The sequence below is a fragment of the Megalops cyprinoides genome, chromosome 14 (assembly GCF_013368585.1).
Source record: "Megalops cyprinoides isolate fMegCyp1 chromosome 14, fMegCyp1.pri, whole genome shotgun sequence".
Classification (NCBI taxonomy): domain Eukaryota; kingdom Metazoa; phylum Chordata; class Actinopteri; order Elopiformes; family Megalopidae; genus Megalops; species Megalops cyprinoides.
In genome coordinates, this window is record NC_050596.1 from 6,343,814 (window position 1) to 6,362,130 (window position 18,317).

The 18,317-nt window shown below is 43.3% G+C and overlaps 2 protein-coding genes across 5 annotated transcripts in view; one reads left to right on the forward strand and one right to left on the reverse strand.

Annotated features, from left to right (window-relative positions):
• Positions 1-1,710: 1,710 nt before the first annotated feature.
• On the reverse strand, positions 1,711-4,908 carry LOC118789340 (putative claudin-24). Of its 2 annotated transcripts, none has more exons than XM_036545719.1 (2): positions 4,654-4,908; positions 1,711-3,414 (listed from the first exon to the last, which is right to left on the reverse strand). In XM_036545719.1, exon 2 carries the CDS (start codon positions 3,216-3,218, stop codon positions 2,559-2,561), a length of 660 nt encoding a protein of 219 aa, XP_036401612.1. In that variant the 5' UTR covers positions 3,219-3,414; positions 4,654-4,908; the 3' UTR covers positions 1,711-2,558. The 2 variants fall into 2 exon arrangements, with proteins under 2 accessions (XP_036401612.1, XP_036401611.1); XM_036545718.1 differs by having other exon boundaries at positions 1,711-3,420.
• A 3,882-nt stretch (positions 4,909-8,790) lies between these two features.
• The window catches only part of wwc3 (WWC family member 3), a 39,155-nt gene continuing 29,628 nt past the window's right edge, over positions 8,791-18,317 (forward strand). For all 3 annotated transcript variants that reach the window (XM_036545972.1, XM_036545970.1, XM_036545971.1), the window contains exon 1: positions 8,791-9,170. In XM_036545972.1, the coding sequence (XP_036401865.1) occupies positions 9,025-9,170 (146 nt within the window). In that variant the 5' untranslated portion in view covers positions 8,791-9,024. The remainder of the gene's footprint in view (positions 9,171-18,317) is intronic.

Here is an 18,317-nt window from a genome sequence, read left to right on the forward strand (position 1 = left end):
ATCTGTTCCAGTAAACATTCCCTGAAACCCGCGTAAACTATACATACTCTGTGTATTCCTTTCCAAAAAACAATAAAAAAAATTCTGGCACCGACACAATTTATTTTGACCAGTGGGCTCTCTGCATGTCTGCATCCCCGCTTTGACACAACCTCATTTTTATGTTCATATTCTAATTTAGTGTAACTCAACATCACTGTTTGTGTGTAGTACGACCATAACGTACTTTGAGCGCAAACATATATGTTGCTCTCACTTTATGTTAAATTCTATAGCTTGCTTTAATTGAAATAGAAGATTCGAGAAGACAGAAGAACAGCAACCGGAAAAAATGCTTGTATCATGCTTTCGCAGTGCACGCTGTATCTGTCGCAAGCTGTGTATTGTGACAACCAAGGGAGCCATCAGATGACAGCACGAGCGCAGGCTACGGGATGCACTACCTTCAGAGTGCGAGCCGGGCAAAACCGTAGCGCCAGGAGATCGGGAGCAGGCCGGGATCACCATTGCTACTACAACCCCCTGGATTTTTAAAAATAAACGAACGAGTCAATAAATAAATCGGGAACACATTGTTGACATTCTTTGCCCAGCTTGACCCGGGCGAACTTGCGTAATTACGTTGATGTGATGGATCTGCGGCGCAGTCTGTTTAAAATTCTTCACAGGACGCGTCATTCATTAAGGCCGTTCATTAAACACAGCTTAGCTCGGGGACCTACGAAGAAGTCAGGGGGAATTAGTTTCAAACACTTCTTTCCAGTAGACTACACCTGCCACACCAAGGTTATATTTTTTTCTTAAAATAAAGGGGGAAAAGTGCTTTTCTGGCTCCTGTCTGGCAGGAGTGAAGCATGTCTCAGACGAGCTGATCCAAGAACACAACCGCGGTAAAAAGAACACACGCAATTAGATAAGCTTTGCTAGTTCAAGGTCCCATGTGGAACACTACGACATGGCTTTAGGTGAAAGTGGTTATGGCTATTTTGTCGTTGTTTAAAGCTGCCTTCCACTGTCATTCGACCTTGCGTTCGTTTCCCCGTAGTGGCGAGGAGCTCCGCGTCTTAGCGGGGGCAGAGGGCGGAGGACCAGCGCAATAACAGGTGGAAGACATCTGGTGCTCTCAAGCTCAACGCGTTATAGCACTCTTCCCCCGAACCGAAAGGAGCGCCACACGCTGACAGAAGCAGCTTTGGCACCGAGTCCTGGCTGACCCATTATCAGCACTTCCCCTCAAGGGTCGGATTTACTTAAAGTGCCTGTTACGCCCCTGCACTGAAAACCACCATGTTTGGCTTTCTATGACATCTGACTTTATCTTAGACCCAGTGAAAATAAAATGATAAGCATGATGATGATAATGAAAGCATGATTATGATGACTGGGACATTTGAGAGAGTTAGTTTTCCCTCCCTTGCTCCGATAAAAGGTTCGGCTGAATTAAAAGGTTACAGAACGAACAAGACCGAAAATTGTAAATTTGCCAGCCGGGGGTCCTCTGGCTAGTAAAACATAATAAGATCAGTTTGAAAGTGTGATAATACCCTTAATGCCATGACTGAATAAAAGGTCCAACTGCTCTCCCTGATCCTTTTCTCTGCCAAGTATAAATGACTTTTGCTACGCTAAATACATACAGCCGCTTATTTTCAAAACTCTTCAGTTTAAATAAACATACACAAATGAAACAAATAGCAAACATTTTCTGGTTAAGTTCTTTATCTCTTTGCAGTTTCAACAGTAAAAACAAATATTAACCACAATTTACACGATGCTGCGATTTACAGATGGTCTGATTCTCATTTTACTGAACCGTTGCAATGCGCTCTGTTATGACAGAGACACGGGGACTGCAAGTGTTGGCGAAAACTAATGTGTAAATAATAAATACAAGTAGATGATTACGCAAAAACAGTACAATCGTTGATTAACCATTTGATTTATCATATCACCGGTCATCTTCACATTGCCAGGAAAATCTCCTGAAGTCTGAATTGCATTGAAAAATGGCAATATATCGCCCGCTCTATCGTTCTCAAATTGTCAAGTACTCTAGTGTACCATCTCTCCTTTCATTATATAAAGAGCATAAAAGCTGTGTTGTCAAGATCAAGATGAAAAATACCAGAATATGTACAAGTAGGCTATCACTTATTTTGTATATCATATTCATAAACTTCCATTTGTATAGATTTAGTAAACACTGACAAAGTACTGTCAAAATATTGGCGAATAATATGGAATAACGTTCTAAATCATCTAGGAGACTGAAAGCCATTAACATGGTGATTGCGTCAAGAAAGGAAAACTGTATATAGGAAGCAGCAGATGAATTTCTCGCTACTGTTTTTAAAAACATTTTGCAGCTTCAAAGTGCAACTAATACTTGAAAGCAAATATTTATCATTCAAGAACTGTCCTCGCAACTTTCCCACCCCGTTACAAAGATGACTTTAACAAAAAGCCTCAAGAGAAAGGGGTATCCTTTCACCTCTAGAGAGTGAGGGGGAGACACCAAAATGGTTCGACTTTCTCCAGAGGAATCCTAAGGACCGGTTTCAGACGTACTCCGACCTCTTCTGGGACGTGGGGTCCGGGGCCCTGAACTCACGCCTCGCTCTGGAGGCGGGGTGGCGGTCCTCGTTCTGGCAGAGGCAGGAACTGACCAGCAGGGCCCCAGCCACCAGGTGGAGAAAGCCCGCAGCCCAGCCACAGAACAGGGCATCGCCGAACTCCCAGCGGGGCACCACGTCGGGCACCGACTCGTCGAAGAAGCGCAGCACCGTCAGGTGGGCCATGTACGACACCGGCACCAGGCCCAGCACCCCAGACAGGAGGCAGAAGACGCCCCCCAGCATCCTCATCACCCGCTTGACCCTGCGGCCCTCGGGGCCCTTGCAGCTGTTGACCAGGTGGAGCCCCGGGATTGGCACCAGCATTGCCAGGACGCCTGACGCCAGAGCTGCACACATGAGAATCCGTGCCAGCTTGATGTCCGGTGGCAGGCCCAGGAGGCTGTCGTAAGGCCGGCACTCCATGCCCCCCATCTCCTGCACCACGCAGGTCTCCCACAGGCCCAGCTCGTAGCTCTCGGTGGGCAGCAGGTCGGTGGACAGCGTCAGCCACTGCGGCATGATGGTGGTGGCCAGGGAGCAGAGCCAGGCCACGACGGAGACGAACATCCCCAGCAGCTCCAGGGCACACGCTCCGGCATCCATGGCAGCCCGGAGGACGGACGACTTCCCCTCGGCTCGCTCGGCTCGGCACGCTCAGCTCGGCTCGGCCGCTGAGTGCTCTTGTGCTGCCGCGCTTGCGAGGAGCTCCTGTCGCCGTGTGAGCTCTTCAAAACACTGGCCAATTAGTGCTGCTGGGCTTCAGCGAAGGGGCCTGGGAGGAGCACTCCTTCAAAATCAGCTTGCTCTCAAAAAAAAAAAGGGAAAAGGGGAAAACACATCATCTGCGGTTGAGAGGAAAGAAGCTTCTTGACATTTTGCCCTCCCCTCTGCAGTGACTATCGCTGCTGGCCGAGAGAGAGAGAGAGAGAGAGAGAGAGAGAGAGAGAGAGAGAGAGAGAGAGAGAGAGAGAGAGAGAGAGAGAGAGAGAGAGACAAGGACAGGCAACAACAAGATACAACAAGACTCCAGCCAGTCTCCAAACAGTCCGGCCACATGGGATGCTATTGAAACACAGACAGGATGTCATTAAAAGAAAGATCTTCATCACTCCGGGCACGAGGGCCGCGTCAGTGTTTTGTCTCTTTGCTTTATTTTCTCACTTTGGATGGGAAGCTGTACAGCTGGGTTTCCAAGGAGAAGCAAATAAAATCTGAGGTGGTGGAAGACAAATTTATACGGCTCACGCTATAATTTCCAAACAGCTTGGCTGGCAGAGAAGAGATAACATCTTCTTTACTTGTTAAATTTGGCCCCTGAAAGGACACCATTCCTAGTTTACAATGGACATCTCAACATCTCAACAAGTAGTGCCTTTGAGAGTTTGGCAGTTTTTCTCTGAGAATAAATTGTGTTATGTTTCATACCAACAAATACAAATGTATTTAGATTTGTTCTTTTTAAAATAGATAAATAAGATACATTTTCGAAAACAAATGTATGTCAAGCAAGACATTTATGGTGTTTTCAAATTTATTCACTACCTGCAGGGTAACTGATAAAATGCATACTTAAATGCTTTCTAAAAATCTTTCTGGGATGTCAGTTCATTTTGATTAATTTCAACTGCCAGCCACAATGTAAACTTAGTAAAAAGTACTCAGAAGATACAATAATTTAACATTGGTTAATGCAAAATATAACCAGTTGATATCTTCATCAAAATTGAGTTAATAATATTTCAACATCATGGAATCAAATGAATGAAATGTGTAAAATATCATGTCATGGTTACACATCACAAGACAAAAAATGTTTAAGTGTATACATGAATTATTTGTCCACTCAGATTGATAGCCCCAAGTCCACTGAAACCTAAATTAAACAACATTTTCATCATTCTGACAAGAATTGCAAGATCTAAATATACAGGTGCTGAAATTATGTACATATATAAACAGAGATGGCAAAAAGTACATCTGATCAAAAGTCATGTTTTCTTATGAATGGTAGAATGCTTAAGAATGCTGGATTTCTTACCTTTTTGTGTGCAGAGGCTACAGATATGCCGTCTCAAAGTGGGCATTTTGTTGCATGTGATTGGGAAACATGTCAGCAGACAAAAGCCTTCTGTTGTGCATCAGAGCTGTGATGTGAACGCTATGTAGACTGTGGCGGCAGGTCGTAGGAGGCTGAGGATGAAGGCTGTGATGAGGAGAAAAAGCTTTTCAAAGGCAAATACAAACACAGAAGGATGCAAACACAAAACACCCTCTCTCCGAGCTGCCCCATGGCAGAGCAGAATGCTCAGCTGACCACAGCTCGCTCTTTCTCTCTCTCTCTCTCTCTCTCTCTCTCTCTCTCTCTCCCTCTGCCTCTTTTCTCTTACACTCTCTCCCTCCTCATCTCGTTCACATTCACTTCTCTCACATTCTCTCTTCTATCTTTTTTCACTTTCTCCCTCTCTTGCTGTGTGTGTGTGTGTGTGTGTGTGTGTGTGTGTGCGTGTGTGTGTGTGTGTGTGTGTAAAAAACTCAGCTAACTCAGCACACTGAGTGTGTCGGAATGTCCCATTAGGAATATCCTGGAGATGTGCTTCTTTCTCCTTTAAAAGTTAAAAAAGATGAATTTTTGGTATATCTCTTGATGTTAGGTGCTTGCTGGGAAGTATAAGTAACATGAATCATTTTATTCACACCAATGTCATATCCATGGCATTTTCAATCCATTACACCTGAGAGCAAATGTCCCACCAATTCATAAATTAAATGTATCCTATCATATTATTTGAACCTTTAAATTTAAAAAGGAATGAAATGAAGTCCACTTACATTCCATTCCATGCTACATCAGCAGTGTAAGGTTGCATGGTCATATCACATGTTCCTCCAACCACTTTTCTGGGGATAAATCTTCAAACCTGCTACTCTTTTCAAAACCTGCACTCAAAAGTATGTGTTTCCAGGCTTAGCTGTTGGTGAGGGTGTAATCTTGGGTATTACTTTGTGTGTGTGTGGGGGGGGGGGGGGGGGGGGGCAATTTTATTTAGCAGCTATCACAGGATAGGCCAACACTCCAAGAATTCATATCTGTGGTGCTGGTGCCCATGAGAAGGGAAGTGTTTTGCATCTTAGTGAAATCTTCATGCCAGACAAGAAAGTACAGTGATACACAATTCATAACTACAAACGCTGCAGTTTTACATGCCGTGTTTTGAAATACACTATTTAAATAAATGCAATATTTAATGTAGTAGAGGCAGAAGCTGTCGTAATCACCAGTTCCATCACAAGCACTTTACTGTGGTAAGCTGATATTATGAGCTTACTGTAAGCATGGGCGGGGTGATGTCGGGGTGATTACGGTCTGCCACTTCCAGTCAGAATCCCAGCGGGTGCGGTCCCTGCATGGAGCTGACCAATCTGATTTGCAGGAATTTCACAGCAGCACAACTACCATAATATACCTCACTGGTGAGAAATATATGACCCAGACATGACCTACACTCCAAAATAAAACTTTTTTTTTTTTTTTTACAAAAAACCCACAACTATCAGCACAGCCTTCACATTTGGCATTTTTGTGGCCAAAGGGAAGATAGTTATCAGTTACGCACACAGAATTATGTTCTGTATGGCTCTATTATTTATTCTTTGTTAAATATATTTAAAACACATAAAATCGTGTAATATTGAATAAACATATTTGCACCTGGAAAGTAACAGTATTTATGTCCTGTGTCTGTGAATGGTTTGTAGCGCTGTGGTTGTCTGATAGTCTGTCGTTGCACTATAGTGCCACTAGGAGTTCTCAGTGAGCAGTTTTACAGAGGAGTTTCCGAAGTATTAGCGTTCGAGCTCAGGTATCCCGTTTCTAAAGGAGGCGAGTGAAGGGGGCTTAGTTTTCAGCGCAGGAGCTTTTCAGAGAGATCGTGGAATGATGACCCATAGTCCTTTGCCCTATGGGCGGAGTCAGCTCAAACCTTAAACATGCAGAGAAATACGTGGTAGAAACTCGGGCTCGTGCAAACAGCAGCACATGGGCTGTTCATGATTTCTGTCACTGCTATTTTCATACCCGTTATTAGTTGGGCATTTTTCTCTCTTAAAATGCTTTGAAGCAGAAACAATCAGACATGTAGCATTCCTCTCGAACAGTCCTGTCATAGGAAATGCCGCTGCTGCTAAACGCTGAATGAGGACGGAGGTTGTCCTCAACCCAACCAACCGACCTACTGCAAAGCTCGGTTTAATAATGTGTAACATAATATAGTGCTGTACATCAGTTGGATATGCCTGTGTAATAAACTTAAGATTTCATATTTTTGTGATTTATTAAGCATTTTTAATCTATTGTCTAATTAGAGGCATTCCCTTGACCATTAATAGCATGCTCGTGTTTGACAGTTGTATCATCTTCTGTTGCATCTTCGGAGCGAATTATTTGGGAACAAGCTTTTCTTAAAATATATTTATTTTATTATATCAAATGTATTTAGATATATTTATTTATTATATTATTTTACTTTTGAATGAGATCGTATCATTAACTTTCAGTGTAAATTTATTTTAAAACAGTTTGTCAAGTCGTTAATCAAGTGTCAGTATTTACCGCTTTCCTCTAGGTTGGATCTGCGTTGCATGCGCGTTACACCGATCTGCATATCGATAGGATTGGGTACCAGGCTATTTTAATTTTTTAGAGTTTCTGAAGTGTCTGTTTCATTGACATTTCCCCTTGACGAGATCCATTTCACAGTAGGCCTACAATCAAATGTACCTTTACAAAATAGGCTATTGGTGAAAATTTCATTCTATTCAATCTATACCTGAAAAAGATCGTTTTAGAGAGGAACACATTACGGCCACATTTCCGCGTTGGCAATCAGTAACGATTAGGAGTAAGACAATCGTATTGTTTTAATGACATAAAATTACATTAGCATGTATTACCAGTCCCAGAAGGAATGGGCACCAGCGCGGTAGCATGCTGCATCTCAAATAGTGACGAGTGTTAAAGCGTTTTCCTAATTCCAGCCAATTCTAATTCACTTGAATCACTTGTGATTTTTGTGGAATCCTGTGTGGCAGGTGAAGCCAGAAAACAATAACTAAATTAATAAATAAAATTCTTTAAAAAACATCATTTCTAAAACCAATTAGATAATGTGATTCTTGCATAGCCTGCGTTAAATGTGCGGGGGTATATTTTAAATCGCTTGGTGGAGCTCTAACATCAGTTTCACAATATCAGAATTGCAAATTGATCACGGGGGCACTGTAGGATTGAATGTTCTTTCAAAACGGTCCGGTAACGCTTCCGTACCAATATTCAATTTCTAATTATGCATTCTAAGCATCCAAAAGTGATGGATCCACCCCCTTTCAAGAACACATGGCATATTTTGTTTATATGAACGTATTGCTCATGATGTACTTAAATGTACATAAAAACCGTTTAAAAAACTACTAGTTTAAAAATGTATCAATTTAGGAATAACAGTTATTCTCAAAAGAAAGTGAATTCATTTGATTAGATTACAGTTGTAATTACAACTATAAAATACAAAACATTTCCCTAATGAGTCCTGTTACACACAGTGTTTAGTTCAAGTAGGACTATGATAAACACACAGATAAATAGCTGTTTATTTTTTTTAACGAATATGTAAATTATTACTTTCGTCATTTTCATACTTTTTTAATTTACAAAATATAGTCCTCCTGTTTCTAACGCAGATTTGGTGTGGCTTATGATACGGGTATTTTTGTTGTTGTTGTTACAGCTCACCCAAAACGTTCCTGATTTCCAGCATAATTAACACCCATATAATAATCAATGCAGCATTTTAAATCTTAATTTTGCTGTAAACGTGTGTTGCAGTAAACATGCAGTAGAACAAACAAACAAAAAACAACTACTCCAAACCATCCATCCAGAGTATCGGTTTAGAAAAAAGAGTCAATACAGGCCAACATGAAAAAATATATAAACTTCCAATTTTTTGCTGTCTCTCTCGGGAGATACTTCAACTTCCATTGCAAACACCATTAAAAAACTCAGGCGTGTTCCTATTGGGTCGTCTAGCTCTTTATTAATAATATATTGGCTCTTGGGCATCGTGTATGCAAATATGCTTTGCCCATATATGGACAGTGTGGAATGAAATATGGCAGAGGAGGCAAACATGGACGACCGAAGTTAGGACTCCTGAGAGACCAGCAAAACTTAGGAAAAAGTGGACGCTGGCGGACCCTCGTCCATTCTACGCTTACTTTCTCGCGATCTCTTTTTTGGTAGTTTTGAGGAATCATAGAAAACTTTTGTAATGTATTAAATATCTGTTTTTCTACCGGAGAAAAGGCAGGGGGGTCTGGCATCCGCGAGAACCCCCTCAACATCCCAAACGCTATGCCGTGGGTAAGCAGCAGTAAGCGGAGAGAAAGCTCGGAGCTGCCGCTGCCCGCAGGCTGGGAGGAAGCTCGGGATTACGATGGAAGAGTGTTTTACATCGACCACAACACCCGACAAACTTCATGGATCGACCCGAGAGACAGGTAAAGCATTACTGCGAGGGATCGTAGCCCCCCGATCTTAGTCTCTGTCGATTTGTATTTAGGTATTACGGCAATTGCATCCACAGGAAAAGGCGAGGGCGGGGGCAAAAACGCGATGAGCAATTTAACAAGCTAATTGCATTATTGCACGGTGCTGGTATGATATGAATTGGTGGCATTACCAGTCAGAAAGAATGAATGTAAACACAAGTCTACGCCTTTAAGGGGTGTATAATGTCATCAAGACAGGAACGGGACTAGTTCACGTTTTGTTACACTCATGTATAATCTGTTAAAATGTATTTCAGAAGGAAAGCAAAAGTAGGCAAAACATTTCAGGGTCCATTAGCCTATGTTGTTATGACGAAAACTGGCAAATGTTGAGCTTTTTTGGTCGTTCGATTTCGGAAATTTACCCGAAAAAGGGATAGCTATGCATAAGTCATGTCCAGCAGGCCGAATACTAGATCTCAAAGAGCAATGCAAGCATTTTGGTTTTCAATGGGAGAAACGCGTCTTTTTACTGTCATAATTATTAAAATGAAAAATATAAAAATACATATGTTTGGCTTCTGTGTTAAATCAGTTGATTAGTTCTGTGTTTTAGAATTTAATTTAGCTTTGACATTTTTGGCTAACTTACTGAACTTTAATATGTGAGTGTTCCTGGAGAAAGTCCCTAAAATTTCCCTAAAATATGTACTTGTTGGAATCACTTGTATGGAAGATAATGAGCCTCTGTTTTGGTGCAAAATTAATCGATCGCTGACTTCATTGCAACATTTTAAGTATTGACAAGTTTAAACGACAAACCGGGTTCTCCGCAAAAAAAAAAAAAAAATACATTAGCCTCTTAATTTATATGATAGGCAATGTGCTGTCAAGTATTTCTTGGATCTGAAACAGTCCTAACGGTCTGACTTGCATGGTGATATGAAGGCAATTTCTATATAATTTGCTTGTGCCGGGTCTTATTCTAGGACTCTGTGTTAGATTCCACCGATCAAACAACATAAGATTCCTACAGTAGCTGGTGTACTGGAACATGGTAGTAAATTAAGTAAGAAAATCGTAATGAGTATTGAAGATTTTAAACCCATCAAATGAATACATATTACTCTTCCTGGAACTACGATATATTCTGAAAAAGCAACCGAATTAGGAGAGAGAAGCAGATGTGTGAAGTTAAACTTAAATGTCTGTAGTCAGTGCGTATTAGATGAAATGGAACGCCAGGAAGCCTGTCTAAATATCCGAACTGAGTTATTAATGGAAATCTGTGCTTGTCATATGATATACAGGGTTCCCAAGTGTATTTCGACTACAATCTTCATATGCATGTTTATAGGGTAAACAAACTGCCAGTGAAACAGAGAACCGAACTGCAGTTCCCAGAGTGCTCTATAAAAATATGCGTGGAATGTTAGGCCACTGGGAAAGCTGCAAGGACCTGCTTTGCGCCGTTTGTGTTTTCATGAGCACCCAAAATGAAACCACGTTCTTACATGACTTATTTTAATTTCAGTGGCTGATGCCGAGCTTAGTGTCAGAGTTTGCTGCTACTGGCGAGCTCTAAATCAGATTTTTTTTATTCAATTTTAAAATAAAGTGGATTTGGTTACTCAGTGAAAAGTCGTATGTCTGTCTCTGGGGGCTGTGTTGAGTAGGCCTAGGTCTGAAGTCTCTCAGTATGTGTGACAGTTAAGTTGTACGTGGAAGTCACTGCTGGGTTCCAAATATCAATGTGAAATTCAGTGCTAGTGTAACAGTAGCTTTTTTTTTGTTTTGTTTTGTTTTTTAGATTGGACCTTTGTTTTTGCGTGGTAGTTCCTGGAATTGTCACTCTGGCATTGTTTCACAAAAATGCAGATCCGGCCAGAGAGAGGAAAAAAAATGTCAAAGGGAGAGGAGGAGGAGAAAGGCCTAGGGCAGGTTTCTGATTTCGGTCCCTGTGAAATGTGTCTCCTGTGTGGGATCTCCGTACCCCTGCATTGTAATGCGCATGAAACCTGCTCCGTGTTTTTTGTCACAGAAACCCCCAGACACACAAACAAAATGGAGTGGTCCTGTTTACTGTCTGACTTCCATTTTCTGTATGGGTGGGCCCTGTCGGTGTCTTGCGTGTAGCGCTGTACCCCTTGTTGTTGAATGGAGGAAGTGGGTAGGGAGAGCGGTGATGGAGATAAGGAAAAAAACCTGATCTACTTGAATGCAGCCCTCCCCCAGTCATATGATAACTCTGTTGTTTGCTGCACTGATATGTCTGACATCTCCTGTCTACATCTGTGTGGCCGTAGGAGCACAGCTGGTGTGGGCGGCTTGGGGGACCTGTGAGCAAGGGCTCTCTTTATGCCAGTGACCTCCTTAAATAACTGAGATGCAGAGACACTCACATTGTGAAAGAAAGTGACAGGGAAGAACAATGTTTGTGACACTGGGCAAAAATTAGACATGGTCAGTGTATCCTTATGCACATGGATGGAGTTCTGCAAACCTACTGAAAATAAAAAGTAAAGTATTATTATTATTACTACTATTTAGCTTTGCTAATGGCTCAGTTGGTATAACAGTGCTTGACTTAAACCTCATGGCAGTCTTATCACCACAGCTCAGTAGGCATCGAAAGCAACCTGTTGTGTTTTCAGCTCATTCATTATAAAATAAATAATCGAGTGGGACCGCGTCCGCCCCACGCTAATGTAATCTGATCTAAGACCAGTGTAATGTGTGCTTCCTGGTGGTGAATTCCATGGCTTTTTACATGCTTGCATGCATGTGGCTCCGTGTTGCTGAGTGTGACAGTGAGGGAGGAGTGGGCCGTTAGCCCTCCGCTGTCGGCCTGGCTTTGCCTGGCGAGGGACGCAGCAGAGCACAGGACTGACAGCACGGTGTAGCTCTCTGGCTCGCCTTCCCCGCGCCCGTTAGGCTGAGTCTGATCTGAGGCTCGGCGAGCCGAGCTGCTCCTGGCCCAGGCTCTCCCCAGCTGACTCTGCTCAGCTCGGCTTGGGTGAGGCCAGCGAAGCGCCCAGTCATTAGCGTAGCATAGCAAGTGTGTCGGACGGAAGTGGCTGCTCGCACTGGAAAACTCACTTTGTCATAGATCGCAACAACGCTGGCATTATGGGGGAAAAAGTATGGCTAATTCAAACCACGAAGAAACGGACAAAACATTGCGCTGGTGTGACCAATCAAGTGAGCAGAATGACTCATCCAATTTCTAATAAAGAATGGAAACATGATTTCTGTTTTCCATGCATCCAGTTTTACTGTCATTGCTTGAATGAACAGGAATCTACAGGGAGAGGAGAGGGTCAGTTATAATGCCCCACCTCAAACCCCAAGCAGCCAGCTCCTGAGTGGGGCATACCTGACTGTGGCCAGTGGAGGCGTGACATTCGATTTGGTGACTCTCAGGCGAGGAAGTGAATGTGTGTGTGAATGATACTACGGGAGCAGACAGTGGCACTGCATGTTGGAGAGGAGCGTGCTGTGGCGATGCCGTGGTGCTTGTGACTGTGGGCCCGTAGGTCACAAGTGACTCGAGCAGCTCCGAGGTTTAACAACTCCACAGTATGTTTTATATCGCGTTGTAGAAAGGACCAGTCTCGGTGTCTGCTTTTCACAGCATCGAAAGACCTTTCAGTTTGGGCAGGGACTGAACCGCCGAGCCTGGCCTCTACGGTTAACAGTTCCGCTTGGTGTGCAGCCGGATGCTGCGTTTTGTCGGTGTGGTCGTGGTGCCATGCGCCAATCTGTGTTTGTCCGCCCCCACAGCGCATCGGAAGGTTCTGGAGCATCGCTGGTTAGGTGGCGGCTTGTAGTGAAAAGTGTGATCGCGGTGCGAATTCACTACGCAGTCACCTGGGAAACCGCTGAAACCACCCTGTGAAATTGGGCCATTTCCGAGTAGTGTCTGGGCTCCCAGGACATGCACCCTGTTTTTTTTAAAAAAATCTTGTTTCTTTTTTCAGTAAAAAAAAATTATGCAAATATTGTTACATCTCTGGGATTTTTCTTATTTACTCTCTCCCTTGCAATGTAGTAGAAAACGCTTTGTACTGGCCTACTCCACAGGCTCACCTCATTATTTAACAACATAAGTGGTGCTCTTGCGCACGTGTGAGAAACTGTGTGCTGGAGGAAAAAAAAACACAGCAGAAAATGGTGTGAACTTTGCTCCTCTTTGAAATGATTGAAGGAGTGTTTGATGGATACTGGGTGCCTCAGGTAGCCTCAGCTGTGCATGTCAACCCCCACAGCTTTGTGTGTGTGTGTGTGTGCGCATGCGCATGCGTGTTTGAGTGTGCAAGTGTGTATATGAGTGTGCATATATGCATGCATGCATGTGTGTGTGTGCGTGCGTGTGTGTCTATGAGTGTGCGTCTTCGCGTGCACGCATGCGTGCGTGTGTGTGTGCGCGCGCATGTGGAATGAACGCTATGTGAAGCATGCCTACACCAACACCCTGGGGCTCTGGCCGCGGGCGAGTGGCCCCAGACAAAGCCTCCTCACAGAGGCCGTTCCCCTGTGTCGTCCCCTGCACCCGGGGCCGGCCGGCCGGCTTTATTAGCTCTCTTATGCAATCGCCCCGGCCGCAGCCAGCCACTGTGCAGAGGGGGGCTTTTTGTGTGTGGTCACAAAGCACACCAAATTCAATTATTCTGGAAAGAAAGAGCCATGTTTCCAACACCAAAGGTTATTCACATGCACTGAACCCCACAGCTATGCTGCCTCCCCCTCATGTTTTTATAACACCCACTTTTTCTGTTTGTGGACTAATAGGTTATGAACATGTCATTGTTTCATCTGGTGTTGGTTTGTGTGTGTGTGTGTGTGTGTGTGTGTGTGTCTGTCCGTCCTCTGCAGCCAGCTTGTCATTTGCTTTTAGTTTCTCTCTAGAAATATTTTTCATGGTCACATTGTTAGACTTTTAAGATATAGTGGCTGTTTTATTTAGTCTTATTCTATGCAGAACAACACTGCCTGATTTTGCTCACATTTGGCACACCGTGGTAATTGTTTGTAGGTGTGTGCCAAGTGCTTGTTGTGACCCTGGGACCGGGAACTTGGCCAGTATGGCTGTCTAATGTATTTGACACAAGTTGATGCATTTTTCATTATTGTAGTTTGTGCAGATATCTATTAATGCTTTTGGTTATGATTCAAAGCTTGGAGCAAATTGCTTATTTCACATATATTTCATGTAGTGCATACAACACATAACAATGAATGAATTATAGTTAAAGTGTTCAAGAAAGCAAGATTTGATTTGTCTCAGGCCATGTTGGATGAATATGAATCACATGAATTGTAGATGTGCTTCATGTTAAAATGCAGAGGTGCTCTGAAATATAGCATATCTGCAGCAATATGCTGCTGCCTAGTCAGATAATATTGCGTCATCCTCTTCTCAGCCAATCACAGTGCAGATAGCTGGTGGACACTGCCCACTCAGGCCAGCGGTTCTGGCTAGTCATAAAGTCGCCAGATCATAGTACAGGAAGTTGGTCATTCCTAACCTAGGTTGAGTTTTTAAACTCTTAAATCACTCTGAATAGGCTTTTGTGTTTATTTTTTTTTTGCGACTCCTGACTTGATCTAAAAGAGGGACTCGGTAATTCAGACCGAGGCAGGGGGGTGTGCAGTCCTATTGCTCAGCTGGTCACTTTGACTCATTTCTGAAGTGCTCAGAATCAGAATCTCACTGCATGTTGAACTACCTCCTCTGCTCTCTAGGTTCTGACGAAGAGCTTGTATGTTTCGTAGTTCTGCTTACTGCTCATTAGCTATGCAAATAACGTTAGGAATGCTAACTAAACAGGAAATGCCAAAGGTTGAATCCACTTCAGCGTTTACAAACATTAGCACGGCTGCTTTTCCACAAGTGCCATTACGATCCTTGCATCTCGAAACTGCGGGTGGGTGCTTTTGTCATTTCTAGGATTGTTGAAATTCACGCCAATGACATGTAGCCCAGACTACGTCTGGTGGAATTCCAGTATGAAGTCAAAGTGCTCAGCGTGCTCACCACTGAAGGTATATAGTGTGGGGGTTGGAAAACGGAATGGTTGATGGTACTTTTTTTGTCTAATATTTTTTCGAATTTAATAGCATAAATTTAACTTTTGACGTCATGTATCCCGCTTTCCAGGGGGACTTGCTCCTTATTTCCCCCAGATTCATCCATTGGTCACTTTCCCAGGAGGGAGACTATCACCATGTGATTGGAAGTGGTCTAAATGTGTGTGTATATGTGCGTCTGCATGTGTGTGGGGACAGAGATACCATCCTTAAGGGTACCGTGCTACTTATAGTAAACCTATTTTCATAAGATGCTGAACATAATGGACATGTCGTGGCCCCCTGAAATGCACAGCTGCCGAGCGGGCGTACCAGCCCCTCCGGAGGAACACAAGCAGCATTCCTCTTAATGTTGTTTTCTTCTTTCTTTTTAAACCCAGATCGCAATTTTTAGAACAACACTTGCGGCGCTTTTTTTCCCCTTTACCAGCGACATGCGTTCGCAGACCCCTTTCGCAGCAGCACAGACACGGAGACGTTATTAGCGTGAAGACCGGAGTTATTTGCGGTGCATATTTGAGTTAAAATTGGTGCATATCACGATTTACTCTGCTGCGCCATGCCCTTGTATGACCGTGTCTATCTTGGTGTGCCTTGCATTTGTTGTTTTAATGTCCGGATTGCGGCGTGCTTCATTCAAGGCCGTGTCCCGTGGACATTATTTCTTTCTAGAAGCCTTCAGCATCTGCTCACTCATCTGTCCTCATCTGCTGCAAGTGGAGCTGAATGTCCCGGATACCGAAGAAAAAAACTTTTTTATTGTGAAAAAAAAAGTTTTTTAAGTTCGTTTCAGGAATGTTCGGTGGCTCGCTTGTGTTCGTAACGTCCAGTGTTGCTTGTTTTTGTTCAGAAAAATGCGTATTGCTTTTGATAAAGTGTAAAGTGGAACTCTCTGTCCCTTGCTTTGGCAGAGTAACAGCATGCGTGATGATGCTACGAAGATACCCTCCCCTGTGTGTTGGCAAAGATTACCGATGGGGGACCGGTATGCTCACGCAGCACATAAACATAAATTGTAATATGTCCCATTTGGGCTGCCGTAGCAGGGAGGCTGTAGATTGCCATGGTGACAGGTCTCCCTGAACGAAAAACAGTAGGCCAATTTACCAAGTTAAAGCTGTTTTTACATGGTGCTGATGGAGCTAACATGAAAGGCAGAGGCGGCGGATCCGCCTTTCGGATTTTATTAGCGTTTTAAAAACGCTTCACCACGGAGCCCGGGGCCTGCCCCCTAAGGTGTTCTGGGGTCGGCCACCGAAATAAAGGCCCAAATCCAAAGTGTTAAAACGCTGCCTCTTGGGTACTGTAATTTAGTTTAACTGGGAATATTATTTTTAGTGGAACATTCCAGAAGAGGAATGCAGAAACTGTCGGTTGCAGCATCTTAATTGGCAGTTGGAATGCGGCTCCGGCGCTTTTGATGCGAACGCGGACCGTGCCGGAGGAGCAACAGGGATAGTGGCAGCAGACCCAGTGGCCGAAAGTTCAGCCTCACATGCCACGGAGAGCCGTCGCCAGACAATGAGGACCATTCCAGACAGAAATATCTGCCGGCTAACACGCAGACTACGCGGATTATTTTAGAATTAGCAAATGTCTTTCGGACAAGCGACTGACTTCATTGAAATGCAGCGCACATAAACATGTTTAATTTTCAGCACGGTTCTGTCCAGCGCTGCTGAAGGAACATTTCACGTTTTTGTTTCACGTTTTTGTTAAAATGAAAAGACATACATTACAGATTTTAGAAATCACGACGCTTTAAACTCAAGTAAACGTGCTCAAAATTCTAATACAGAACTCGACGACAAAATAAATACATATTATTGTATAAATGTACATATTATAAATACATATATATACATATTATAAATATGATATACAAATATAAATATACATACATATTATTGTATAAATGTTCCATTCATTTTATCGAAGCGTGCTCGGGTGGTGCTGAAAACTAAATTCGCGAGAATTTCCCCCATTGAAGGTCAAACTGGTAATGGAGAGTAATTATTATAACAATATTTCATAATAAATCTCTTTCAAAGTCATATTTGCTGACCGCCTTGAAACCTGTAATAATTTAGGGGACTGCAGACAAAGCAAATTATTCAACAGGTATCGGGTGTCAACAAAAAGTGCGCCAATCACTAGAACCACTAGAAAGTGCACATGTATTCTTTTAAGTAAGTTTGGTAAACCAGAACACATTTACAGTGTTATGAACACACAAGACAATATGCATAGAGCATCAGTGACAGGTAGTTTATTGCAGTTGTAGTTGCTGAGACACAAAAATGGCAATACTGCAGTGACTACATGCAGTCTAATCCAGACCTAAAACTGGATTAGAAATTGCCTGAGCTTCCACAGGGTAGCTTTCTTGCTTCAGGTCTGAGTCTGGCTCTGAAGAACGAGCCACAAGACGGTTGCCTCGACGCCAGCGCTGGAGGGAAGCCCCCGTGCCTCGTGGCGCGGCCTCTCGGCGCAGCAGCTCGGCTCCACGTCTGTCTCTAGGAAAAAGTTATTCGTCATATTTCTGTAAGGGAAAAAACCCTCCAAATTAGATACTTTTGAGATCTTGCTACACTGCTGCCATGAAAGATCCTCATCCCCCTTTTCAGTTGCGCCAAGAGATTTAATATAATAATTCCAAAGGTCATGCTCAGGCTGCCTCTCCATGTCCTCCCTGTCTGCTGTCTTTGAGGAAAGGACAGCTTTCCCGTCTTGCCCTCTCAAGAAGTTTAAGAACAGCTGCTATTACTGGTGAACTAATGTCACAATCTTTAAAATCAAGTTTTATGAGTGTGTCTGTATATTTGTGAAAAGGTGGATCATGGATGGGAAGAGGAAGAAATGAACGGTGGGAATTTGACTGAGGTCTTGTTTTCACACTGCCGTGTTCCGTAAAACCAAACAGACGCGCGAGTTCAGCGCTGAGATCATTTCATTAACCAGACCCGCGTGTAATCCGACGCTCGCGTCGTGCGTTGCCGATTTATAATGGCATGTCGGCCGTGTACTCCGCCCGCACTTAAAGATGAAGACGTAGTCGGGGGCGAA